Source organism: Heloderma suspectum, chromosome 2 (assembly GCF_057233095.1).
Source record: "Heloderma suspectum isolate Gila_16-S chromosome 2, 16-S_ref, whole genome shotgun sequence".
Classification (NCBI taxonomy): domain Eukaryota; kingdom Metazoa; phylum Chordata; class Lepidosauria; order Squamata; family Helodermatidae; genus Heloderma; species Heloderma suspectum.
The window spans coordinates 142,933,878-142,946,952 of record NC_139459.1 but is presented as its reverse complement, the minus strand read 5'-3'; the positions used below and the strand labels follow the sequence as shown (position 1 = coordinate 142,946,952).

Genomic DNA, 13,075 nt, shown 5'->3' with positions numbered 1-13,075 from the left:
AACTCTACCTTCTCACAAGGTGCTGGAACAGATTTCTTTTGGGCTTGGTGAACACTATGATTAAATGTCTTGGCTGAATCACTTCAGTGTTGTGCTTCATGTGAAAACTAGAGTCGACATCGCTCTGATTTAGGTCACATGGGTTGAGGTTATCCCTCTTTGCTACAATAAGGCAACAGTAACTCCAACATAATATGACCCAGAACCCATATTTTCATCCCAAAGGATTCTAGCAAGAATGCTTGAGAAACCACAATGAAGTTAAATTGGTCACAGTAGTCTTTTATTGCAAGCCCAAGACACCACAGACACAACAAGCATGGAGCAAGGGGTCACAGATTCACATTTACAGGTTCTTGATGGCACAGAGACTCAGAGAAAAGGGTGGTGATAGTGGTAAAGTGAAATAGTGGGAAAGACCAGGGGAGTCCCATGAAGGATGAAATAACACAAATCCCTCCCACTATCATACACACCTCCTACCTATGCTGCATAACGCACAACTTGTTTGATGCTTACAAACCAGGTGTAATCCTTGGAGTGATAAAATCTGCTCTTCACTTTTGAGTGAAGTTTTGAGGCCTGCACACTGAAGAATGGATACAGATGCAGCCTTCCTCATAAGGCCATATGCGACAATCGACTTCTTCCATGTTGGATCTTGGATACTTAAATTTTAGCAGTACTAAGAACAGAAAAAGCCCCTCCCTCCCCCGTTTGCTTCTGAAGCTATGGCAGATGGGAGACTCCCCCTTTAGAGTTAGATTGGTTCTGCCCTCCTGAGGTTGCTGAACTGGAATGACACGGATGGATGAGCAAATGCCACATGTGGACTTCATGGTCGGTTTCCTTACTGCCTGTGGTGCAGCTGACAATGAAGAAGGGCCAGGCCAGGCGTTTCTGGGAATCCAGTATCCTCTCCAAACCACAGGATGAAGTGCTGCAAAGTCTCACTTCAGCAGCAAACCCTACAGACAGGAAAACATGATGCTGAGAATAGATGGATGGAACAGATGTGATCACAGGGACTTGAAATAAAATTTTCATCCTACACTTCAGCTGAGCTCTTGAGAAGTTTAATGACAAGAGGCTGCCCAACCCCTGAATGCTAATGAATGGCAAATACAGACCAAGACTGAAGCAGAGTGATCTTGTACCAGGCACTATAGCAACTGAGGAGCCAGAAGGCCTGTCTGTTACCAGCAGCCTATACACACAATCCAGGCCTGTAAACAGTCACACACTAGAGGTGAACACAGCGTCATGAAAGCAGACAAGAAAAGTTTACAAAAGTTAGCGCTTTTTTTCTTGTAAGCCACAAATAACTTGTCGGAAAGTGGCCTAGTAAAGAATTTTGTGTGCTTATGGGTCAGGCTTCCAGGATTTCTTTGCAAAAAAAAAAACATTGCTCAGAGGCTTTCCAGAATACTCATCTCACTGGAAGGGACATGTTTTTAATGCTGGTGAATGAGACTGTACACTGTAAGGAGGGGGGAAAGCAAAAAAGTACAATCTTGCATTTAATATGGATGCAGCTGGGAGGGTGACTTAATTCACAGACCTGTCTAGAAGTGATGAAACTTGGTGAAACATTTCAACGTATCTCCAAGTCACAACTAATTATTCAAGCCCTGTAGGGATAGTTTGGCGGGGTGAGCTGACATGAATCAGCCCATTCAGGAGGCAGGAAGATGTATGAGAGATGTGGGGAAGATTTTAGAACGAACAGAGTGGGCTCAAGTAAGGCTCATCCTTATGGCACCTCCTGTGGTCCAAAAAGCTGTGCGACGCAAGCAGATAGATGATGAAGTGGCAGACCAGAGCCAGGTACAGTGGGCTGCTCGTTCATCTAAGCTCCCAGCCCTTCGAAGTTGGCACAATGAGCCAGCCTGACATGTTGGGCTTCCATAAGTCTAAATATTGTCTCTGATCAGACAGTGTTCAGGGAGCAAGTAGCATGGTGTCATCTAGAAAGTGCGTTATAAAGACATTAGCAAGCCCCCAAATGCTGCTGATTCCCATTCAAAAGCCTCCACAGTCCTTTTGAAAGGACCCTGACAGCCTCCTCCCATCTACCCCAATCCTAACACTTTACATTTTCTTGGAAAATGGCTGTAGCTAACAAAGGATGCACACCCTGCTAATGACAGAGGCAGAAACAAGACAGACAGACACAAAACACACAAAACTAGCCAGTGAGCAAGGAAATGGTTCAGCAAACTAATAGATCCACAGCAACGCAGGGAGATGGATGGGAGAAGGGCACTGTGGGAACAAGGGAAAACTGGGCAGTTAAGCCAAAAGGTTCACAGAGCCTGTTGGGCGCATAGAGGATGCATAAAAGAATCATGTTGGCCGCATAAGAGAATCATGATGGGCAGGGGAACAGAGCAGCTGTCTTGGGAAAGTGATCCAGAGTGCTGTGAGGGACCAAGGGCAAAAGAACATTTGAAGTGCTGTGGGACTACGAAAAGCACAAAACCAAGACATTTTACTTCAGAGCGCCTCCCTCAGTTCTTCTGCTCTGGTGTGCAGAGGGTAGCAAAGACAGGCCCCTCCCTTTCCATCACACTTTGCCCACATGCCCTTATTCCTTTATCCTAGGGCACCAAGGCACCCTAGGATGTGGATTACCTGTGAATTACCCAGCATGCACAGAGACACCCCTCCAGCGATGGCATCACACACAGCACAAAATGGAGGCCTGTGGAACAAGGAAGTGGCAGTTTCTTTAACATTCTTCCCTTTGCCTCTGGTCATATGAAGAACCCCTGAATCACCTCCCTGCTTCGTTAATGTCATGGGGAAAAAATAGCACATACTGGGCTGTAACGCTGAGCATCCACTTTGCTGCCTTTCCCCTTCTCCATGGAGCCTGCAGCACTGCTAGAAGGGAGCAGCTGAGTTACTGAAACAAGCATAAACAGAAAAGTGTTAAATCAAGATTTTTCTGGGGTGCGGGCTTCATCCCTTTCCCACTCAGGCTTCCCCCAGTCACAATCAGCTGCCTGCTGTATATGCTAGAATAGTGCCAGTTTTCCTGGTACAGTCCTCATCTTCTGGTACCTGTCCCTGGTTAACTCTTGCCCCTATTTCACCATCTGGGAGACATTCTGAAGATGCTGCTTTAGTTTTCTGCCCTCAGGCCTTAGAATTTAAATCTCAAGGGCAGGTGTGGTGGGGAATGCATCTTGTCTAGTGGTGGCTTCCATTTTGAATGTTGTAAGTATGATTATTATGGACAACTGGGCTTTTCTGCAACATCCAAACCGCCTTTGCTTTTAAACCAGTGCAGTGCAGGTCACCGAAGAGTAAATTAATACAGCAGGTGGGGAAAAGCCTGTTGGAATGGGTGGGGAGACATACCCTTACAGTGATCCCTGGTGTGACCACCCTAGCGATGCTCCTGTGGGGGCCTCTCAATTCACATGGCTACATCCCAGCCCAGCACCATTAGCCACAACTGCATCATGCAGCCATGTGAGCCAGGAGCCCAAATGAATGGCAGGGGTATGTATACCTTCCAAAATGTCACAGATGAAAATAAGGGCACTTGTGAACTTGTCACATACCGTGGGCGGGGATCAAGAAATCACTTTCTCACCAGTTGCCTGATCCCACATTGCCAAAGTGCTCCCCTCACTAGTCCATGGTCTGAGGCACCCAGGTATCACAGCCTGATCTCATGACCCTGCTGTGGGGGGAGGGATCTGCGCCACCTGGCAGGGTAGGCTGGAGGGGAGAAGCAGTGAGTTGGTGAGACCCTGGAGGGAGGCTGGCCTCAGCTGGCCAGTGAGTCTAAACCCCCTCAAGGACGGGGTGGGGAGTTCTGGAAAGGCAGCCCTGGAAGAGGCCATGGACAACAAGGCTCCGTCCTGTAGTGGAACATGGTGATGGGGCATCAAATGACCCAGTCAGGGGACTAGAAGTGGGTGTATCTTTAAGCCTTTGGAGGACACCAGGGAGTATTGGCTAACGGGGGCAGCCCTGGTTTCCCACATGGGGCCTTATCTCCCAGATTAGAAAGAAATGCCGACAGACTGCTGAGGGTGGCTTAGTTGTCGCTTGAAGAAGTGGTGGAATTTATTTCTCTATTTTTAAAAAAGAAAATAAAAAGGAGAAACCATCAGGTCATTAATGGTAAGTCCACCGTCCAACTGAAAGTCCACCCACCCATCCAATCTTGGGGGGCCATTTTTACCACAACCCCCAAAGTTATGAAAATCATTGGGCCAAATGCTGCTGAGAGATCCAGGAGAATCAACAGAGAGCATGTCGCCCCCTCCCCATGCATCTCCTGACACAAGGTCATCTACCAGGGCAGCCAAGGGAGATTCAGTCCTAGCATGCCACTCCATGATCAAACACCTCGACACAGGGTCATAGTTATTCAAATCACTACATTAGAGATTTCTGTAGAGAGTAGATTGGCTCAAGGGAGGTCTCCCTGCAATATCTTTTAAGGCTGGAGGGGCCGCACTCTCTTCTCTCACTGACTTCCTCTGAGACCCCACAGACAGGTCTGTCTTGACAGCTCAGACTGGCAAGAATTGAGCGCAGATATGATCACTCTTCTCCAAGTAGCCTGCCCATGTCCCCCGGTTGAACAGGTGGAAAGGTATCCTTGCCAATCTGACCAGGCAGAACTGTCGCTATAGCTCTCTTCAGGTCTTAAGCCCCAACAGGGTATGTAAACACAAGCTGTCCCTGCCCCCTAAATTCCCATGCGCACCACCCCCTCAGTCCCCGACCGGGCCCCACCGAGCAGCAAGGCCTGTCAGGGTCCCGACTGCACAGGGAGTGCCACTTGCTTTTGAGCAAATGCAAATAGAAACCCTCTTCAGACCTTGCCAGGGGCTGAGGGGGTAGCACCAGTGTGTCTGGCCCCACGGCCGTCGCTTGAGTTTATGTGCCCCGCTTGGGCAGGGCTTGCATCCGCCCCCAGATCAGCATACACCACGGCGACCAAGACAGGGATGGTTGTGAGTGACTTCATCTGCAAAGTGCTTTGCAAGCTGGTCACTGCGGAACACCTGGGGCTTCCCCAACTAGGCTAGGATGTAAAAGAAGGCAAATCACTGAAAAGCTCCAAGGGCCGGCACTGTGCAGATGCAAATATCCTTTTTAGGACAGAGAGATGTTCTTTTTCGCTCTTTCTCACAATACCAGAACTTGAGGGCACCCAACGGATAGGCAGCAGATTCAGAAGGGACAAGAGGAGGAGTGCTTCTTCACACAAGGCATACGGAATTTTCAGACTATGCTGCCAGAAGATGTACCAGTGGCCTTTAGCTTCTGGCCAAACTGCACATGCATTTCATACATCTCTAGGTTTTTTTAAAAATAGGATTTGCAGAAGGTCCCACTGCAGATTGAGACCACGGTGTGGTTAGCCCTCTCCTCCTGGGCCATTTCCCCAGTGAAAATGCTCCTCCAGTTCTGCTATTTGCCCCGGGAGGGAAGCTGCTATGGCCACAAATGCAGGGGGTGATTTTTATCAGGAATATGGTGTGGGGGGAAGGGTGAATCCCTACCCAATGCTGTGCTGTGCTCCTGATCCAAACTGGGAGCTCCCCTCAGCTATTTTCCAAAAAATTATTTAAAGATATGCAAATGTGGGCATGCATTTAATATAGGATTAGAGAAATTCATGGAGGACAGGTCAAGTCATGACAAGAGCAGGCCTGCAATAAAACGTGGCAGTGTAGCACCTCTGTTCAGGGCTGCAGCCACTCCATGCCATTTCGTGCCCCCCTCCGTTTTCCTGTTTTCTCCATCAACCAGGCATCATTTCATGCCTACTGTGCAAGCTCAGTCCTCACTGGGCTGATTATGTTCCCCTCTGCCTGGCCTCCATTTTAGGATTTATTTTATCTGTTTTGAGGGATGGGGCACACTTGTGCCCAATCCCATCTATATTAAATTAATTGATTTCCCCACTGATTTCTACAGGCAGCTCTCACTTCCATTCCATGGGCCATTTACAAATAGCTTCTCAGAGTGAACCAGGAAATGACCTATCCAGACAATGAGACGGTTTGCTCTAGCCCTTTTTATATAGGTGTGTTTCTTCCTCCCACCTCCTTTTCCATCCTTCTCCCCGCTGGCTCCTCACTGTGCTGTTTTGGGGAGTTTTATGCCCCCTAGGCTGGCACCTCCTCCTTGTGTGGGGATGGTGCTGTTTTGGTTACAGTTGTGTGAGCAGGGGAACACCTGCATCAGAAATAGAGGGAATGAGGGTGCCCAATGGAATCTCCAGGCTCAGAGGTCGCTGGATACTCATTGCTGGGGAGCAACAGCAGGAGAGGATTCTTGCCTTCAAGTTCTGCTTGTGAGCTTCCTGGAGGCATCTGCTTGGCTAGTGCAGGAAGCAAAGTGCTGGACGAGATGGCCCTTTGGTCTGAGCAGCAGGGCTCTTTATGTGCCTCTCTGGTTCTTCCCTACGAGAACAGTCTCCACAACCATTAAACAGCAAGTACTGGAACCCACAAGTCTGTGAACAAGTATACTACAGTGCCCTGTGGTCTAGGCACCCCCATTCTTAACCCAAGATTCCTTTATTGTGGTTACTCCTGCCTACCTTGAAAAATCGCAGTAAAGTTTGCATCACGTAAATAGGCCATAACAAGCGGGACCGTCCCTTCCATGAGGGCCATCAACATGGGAAGTTCCCGTATGTTTCAACCCATGCGCTGTTGGTGCAGCGTGGGAAGCTGGGGGCCGGTCATGGCTTTGTGGCAACAACGATGATGCAAAGGTAACGTATTCATTCACCCTAGCAAGCCTGCCCTGGAACCTGCAAGAACTCGCTTCAGTCTTTACCTGGTGAGCTGGTACTGCTGGGTGTGCAGACACTATCATCTAACCATGCACTCCGAGCCAGTGAGTCCTGCTTCTGGGGATCTTCAGGGGAGCACATCAACTCCTGCACAAGAGAAACAGGAAACAGGCCTTAGGGGCACTTCCACGGATGCTGCATCTGCTCAGCTGGGACTGGAGGAGTATTACTTGCGTGAAAGGGATCTAAAAGGCCCCACACTGACCGCCTCGTTCTCCTCCTCTGATGTTTCATTCTCTCTCACTCCGCTACAACAGCTGCTCACGTTGGACGAGGAACGGGACAGGGGCTGCATCACACAATACCCTGATGCCTGACTGGAGAGGGCTCTGCTGAAGGAACACAAGCCCTGAATCATCACCCTCGCAAGCCTCAGGAGCCACTAGCCCAGCACAACCCTTGACATGCCCTTGTGAGAAAGTCTCACTATATGGTATAGAACAGTTAAAGTTTGCCCAGATTTGCTCAAGCCCTTTAGTTCATTAGAGATCTAGTCACGTTGTCTCCTCCATTAATACAGCATGTGGAAGGGCAGATTTTTTTCTTTGCTGTGCTGGCGCTCTCTTAAACCTCCCCTCCTCAGTGATCTTTTGTTCTCAACTCACTTGCTCTTCCTGTTGGGGAATTCTGGGGAGCTGGGACTGGAGGAGCCATCCGACTTCAGGTCAAAGAAGGGTCCCGGACTCTCCAATACCTTCTGTATCTTTTCAGCAACGTCTTTGCTGGGGGAAAAAGAAGAACTGTTTACTACACAAAATCAGGAGTGCTTCCATGACATATAACTACCCGATTCTCCTTCAGGGGGCATAGAGACAACTGAAGCTCATGGAAACGGAGACTGCTCTGCTCCGCAAGTCTGACTGGTGACTCAATGGCCACTGGCTCTCCTCTAGCAAACAGCACATTCAAAATAATTATTTACCCTGTAGATATCACTGGCACCTGGCAGTTTGCAGTCCCCGGCCTGTTCACAATAGCTGGAATGCAGGCTAACTCAGTGGTTCCCAACCTTAGGTCCCCAGATGCTGTTGGACTACACTGCTCATAATCTCTGACCACTGGCCACACTGGCTGGGAATGCTAAGAGTTATGGCCCAATAACATCTGTGGACCCAAGGTTCGGAACCACAGAGCTGCAGACTTAACAGGTGAGACCCAAAATGTAAAAGAAGCGCTTCACGTACATCTCAGTCCTGTGAGAAGCTGTATGGAGAAGAACCCTGATGGGCACAGACAAGGATTATTAAATGTAAGTCACTTAAAACTCTCTTGGCTTTGTCAGTTTCTGCTTTCCAATTAAACAGCAGAGGGACAAACACACTCTTAAGGCACAATCCTGCGCATGTCTAGACAGAAAAAAGGCCTACAGCTTCCAGCATGGCTGGCTGGGGCATGCTGGGAGCTGCAGCCCTTTTTTCTGTCTGCACATGCATAGGATTGCACTCCTCATAGAAGCAAGATGTAGCCAGAGAAATGTAGGCTTTGTACTCAGGTCTGCAAGAAAGCAAATGACTCCCTTTCCCCACACCCCTTCACACACAGCACAGGCTTGGTAGCACTAAGAGAGCACTGGATTTCACTTTAAAGATTCTAGCTCTCATGGTTCTAAGGGGAAAAAATTCTTTAAAGCTGAAACGAAGTGCAAGTCTTGGAGAGCAGGGTAGCCCCACCTGCAGTTTGTGGTTTCCACTGTCAGGGAACCATGGGGTCGTTCTAGATGGAGTGTCTCCAAATGACATTTGTCCTTGCATTAATTCAGGCCACGTATTGTCAGACTTTACTGGATCAGCAGCAGCATGCAGGGAGTGGGCGCTTGGCTCTTTCCCGACAAACCATTTTTCCGATGGGAGTGGCCCCACCCATTTGCTTTTCTCCAGAGCAGGAGAAAAGATATATAGGGCCATCATCTTTTCTCCTGTGGGAAACGAAGGAGATGGAGGCACAATTTTGAACAGAAAAACAGACTGTAGGGAAAGGGATAAGCAACCCTCCCTGCCTACACTGCTGTTCTGACAACGTTTGGAGCCCACCATGGCTCGGCTTGTGAATGGGGTTAAAAAACACACCATGGGCAAGACCCTCTGGCATGATTGGTTCACAACTGGCCATATCATGCAGCCATATTTCTGAGGTCCAAGACTTTGCAAATGCACGGCTGGCTGCTCCCAGAGTAGGTGGTAACCAAAGTCTGTAGCCAGTGTAGCGAAACCGGGAAGGAGGGGAAAAGCACATCACGCTGCAGTTCTGCATGTACTTACTCAAGAGTAAGAACCATTGAACTCAATGGTAGATTACTTCTGAGTAGATGTGTATGGCTTAGATGTTGCCCACATCCAGTGCTCTAGCAAAGAGTGAACTAAAGGGCTGGGTTTAATGGCTGGGTCCAGCCAATGGGAAACACCCCCTATTGAAGTCAGCGAAATTCATGCATAGGTCTGCGCCGTCAGAGGCAAAAGTGGGGTATAAAAGGAGTGCCGCTTGTGGCAATGGGACTTGCCAGCAAGCCATGGGGAAGATGGGGCGGGCAGGGCTGGGCTTGCTTAAAACTGGTCCTTAGCAGAAACTGATCAGAGTTGTACAGAACGTTCAAAAACTGAAACAGAGCAATATGTGACATGCCTGAAATACCTTTGGTTCTGACTGCAGAAATCTTAAGATGCACTTAAAATTGCAAATGTTAAACAGTAATTATTAACAAGAACTCAGCTGCATATTGTTCACATTTCTCCCAATTCTCTTCCATCATTTTGAATGGAAATAAGTTTGCTGTCTTCTGTTTTAGTGGTGGGAAATAGAAGGCCAAAACAAAACAAAAGAAGCCCATCTTCAGCAATTGCATTAGTGTCTGACTAAGAGAGAATCTTTTGCTGCCTTTGGGACCCTCTGACTTACAACGGAGACCAGTGAAAAATGTTTGGGGCACAAAGGGCGTGTAAAAGTAGGGTTAGTACACCCTTAAAATTCTAACACCCACAATTACGGAAGTATGACATTTTCAAAAACTTCACAACATTTTAATACAAACCCTTGATCTGTTTTTCAAAAATTTGTACACTCATTCTATGACAAAGCGGGCCATATGTTGAACTCCAGGAGAACCGGAGGCCAGTGGGTCTCCTAATTTTATTTTATTAATAAACCCGTCACAAGCCTTTTCTGAAAAACCCAAGATTCTTCCAAAGCTCTTTGCAATGTAGTAAGCAGTGCTACTTAAAAAACACACACAAGGTGGGCGGGGGGAGCAGAAACAGAAAACTACTTTTTACAAACTCTTGAATAAAATTCTCAGAATCACAGCTGCAGTCTCCAGCAGAGGTCCACAGATGCAAGCTCCATTTGCTTGACACACTGTGTTTTACCCTTAGCAGTCTTTGTGTGTGTGTGTGTGTGTGTGTGAGAGTGTGTGTTACACAAACACGCACACACAGAGAGAGAGGTTGCTATGGGTGTCTTAAACATTCCCTTAATATACCTCCTTTTCTGTTTTTCGCTCCTTGAAAGAGATACGGAAAGTTTAAAAGCATGACTAGAGCATACTCAGGATCCTAATTTTTTAAACAGCTGAATAATATCAAAATGTTGCTATTTTACTTAGATTATGTGTTATTTTCATGACTGGTGTGTTGAACATGTTTAGGGTTTGAGTATTTGTTTTTTTTAATTTCGTTGCAATATGAGGGGTTTTACCCTGAAATGTGGCCTATTAAGCTATTCAAGAAATACAGTAAAAATCAGTGTTTGATATTTTGAAAATAATGATCCAATTTTGGCCAGGTGCAAAAAAGAAATGTCAAAATCCTGTGCCACCTGGTGTTTTATAGTCCGTGAATATGTAATTATCTATATTCCTACTCTTCCTGTCAAGAAGAATCCAGATCCTATTTTTCCACTTGAGGGATGTTTGTTCCTATTGCATTATTTGTCTTCTTCCGGGCAAATGAGATGCAATCGTTCCCCCGCCCCCCGCCCCTGGGGAGGTGACAGTTGCACAAGAGAGGCACTGTTGCCTATAGTGTGCATATGTGGTAAGCTGGAACGTTGTTGAGGAGCTTCCACGATTAACAGTGCCATACCAAGGCTGTTAGTAGGGGTAGGAGTTCAGGGTCAGTCAGAGAAGTCAGCCAGAATTGTTTTTAATCTAAGGATGTGTAAAAAGGCAAGGGTGTCCCCAACCAGTCGTGTCCGACTCTAGGGTGTGGTGCTCATCTCCATTTCTAAGCCGAAGAGCCAGCGCTGTCCGAAGACGCTTCCGTGGTCATGTGGCCGGCATGACTGAACACCGAGGTCCACGGAACGCTGTTACCTTTCCCGCCAAGGCGGTACCTATTTATCTACTTGCAATTTCTTGCTTTCGAACTGCTAGGTTGGCAGGAGCTGGGACTGAAGACGGGAGCTCACTCCGTCACGCGGCACTCAGGTCTCGAACTGCTGTCTGGTCTGCAGTTCAGTGTCTTAACCACTAAGCCACCGCGGCCCCTAAGGATGTGTAGATAGTTATTTATACATTATGGAAAATGCTTACTAAGGAATTTTCTTTTTATTGTTCAGCTCTTCAATAATTATTAATAGCGGGTTGTTGCTTTTTTGCTTTTATATAACAACTGTTTCTCCTCTTCCATTAGATTTAAGTAAGACTTCTGCCTGTACTGGAGTATGAAACATACTCACCCTGCTGTTGTTTAGGAGATTTTTGCAAAATACATTTGATCAGAGAAAACACTGAGATGAACAAAATGGGCGCAGATGCCACGATGCCTCTATTGTACCATTTTCACCCCTCTTACAAGCAGCTGTCTATCTACTGCTCCAGCTACTTGGTCCTTCCTCTCTGCCAATCTTCCCTGGAGTCTTCCCCCACATCTCCATTCAGACTCCCATTTTCTCACCAGTTCCTCCTGGTGCTCTCTTATCCTATTTCATCTAGATCTACCTCCCTAACTGTGGACAGCCAGTATGGGAACAAGACCATACAGTTCTATCCCATTTCTGGAGCTCCTCTTGTTTTCCTTTCAGTTTGAATTCCCAATGAGCTAGCTGGTTCAGAGAAACCATAAAAACCTGCACAGTAGAGCCTATATAAAAATGTCACATGACAGTTTTAAAATGATTGATTAAGAAGGTGTAGAACTGCCAACAACACTTCCCTTAGATGTCCAGTGCCAGATTAGGTATCAAAATGGTTGACACACACATATGAGGAAGAACATGGTCAACGTTCTGCACCATTGACCAAGGGTGGTGCACCATTTCTGCATTTTTAGCACGTGGCATTTGGAAGGCGGCGTCTCGAAATTGTTTGTGGCTTCTGAAAAAAGGAGTCAACAGAATCCATGGCTCACAATAGTGGGTTATGACTAAAATGATAAAGCTACTTGGTTTAAAAAGTGATCCCATTTCAAGCCCAGAAGATCTCTCATTCCAACAGCTTGCACATAGCCAGGTGAACACATCCAAGAGAGTTGCTGTCATCCCTCCCTCCCTCCCCATATTCTGGCCCTACCCATTCCTTGCATAGTGCATACCTCTTCTCCTCCTGGATGTTCTCAATGCCAATGGCACTACTACGTCGCCCACTGAAGCGGCTGCCTCGGTTGCGTGACGGGCTTCTCCCAGGTAGGGCAAAGGACTAGAGGGGAGGAAAGGACAGTAGGAGAAAAAGAGAGGAGGAGGAGGAGGAAGCAGAGAAGGCAAGAGTTGGAGGAGAAACACAAGATGGAAGGCTGGACTACAGACCCTGTACTTGTATTGCTATCCAGTGCTGACAGATCTAGCCTATGTAGATGATCTGGGAGATGTCAACATTGGAAGAATAGGTGATGAGCCAAGAGAGGAAGGGAGAAAGAGACGAATAATAAGGGAGAAACCAAAACACATGAGAGACAGACTGAAACAGAAAGAAATTCATAGGCTTGACAGTGGCACTGAGATAGGAAAACATAGACTCAGAAGAGAGAAATGCACAGGGGAAAGGTATGCAGAAGGTCAAACTAGACATTATGGCAAGATGTGCTTCTGCCACCAAAAATGGTGCCCTCGGGTCCTGTGCCTTCCTTCCTCTCTGTAACACCCAGCAGAACTTATCCCAGGCAGCACAGCATGTTTCCCTCCCCACACCACTGGCCGCTAAAGCTGTGGATCCGGGCAGGGAAAGACAGTTGCCGTGATGCCATGGCATGAAGTAACCTCTGCGTGACGTGACGCAAGGGGAGGGTGGGACAAGGGATGTTTTCAGTAGCA

General features: G+C 47.4%; 1 protein-coding gene and 1 pseudogene across 3 annotated transcripts in view; one reads left to right on the top strand and one right to left on the bottom strand.

The window, feature by feature from the left end:
- Nucleotides 1-13,075, top strand: part of LOC146352896 (protein CFDP2 pseudogene) — a 1,048,348-nt pseudogene that overhangs the window by 828,417 nt on the left and 206,856 nt on the right. The window lies entirely within an intron of this gene.
- The window catches only part of LOC146352899 (rap1 GTPase-activating protein 1-like), a 76,109-nt gene continuing 63,621 nt past the window's right edge, over nt 588-13,075 (bottom strand). The window contains exons 18-24 of one of the 2 annotated variants that reach the window (XM_084835119.1): nt 12,361-12,464; nt 7,444-7,560; nt 7,044-7,170; nt 6,823-6,925; nt 2,823-2,908; nt 2,635-2,704; nt 588-968 (exon numbers count right to left, since the gene is read on the bottom strand). In XM_084835119.1, coding sequence (XP_084691245.1) covers nt 2,681-2,704; nt 2,823-2,908; nt 6,823-6,925; nt 7,044-7,170; nt 7,444-7,560; nt 12,361-12,464 — 561 coding nt within the window. In that variant the 3' untranslated portion in view covers nt 588-968; nt 2,635-2,680. The remainder of the gene's footprint in view (nt 969-2,634; nt 2,705-2,822; nt 2,909-6,822; nt 6,926-7,043; nt 7,171-7,443; nt 7,561-12,360; nt 12,465-13,075) is intronic. The other variant, XM_084835120.1, reaches the window with a different exon arrangement.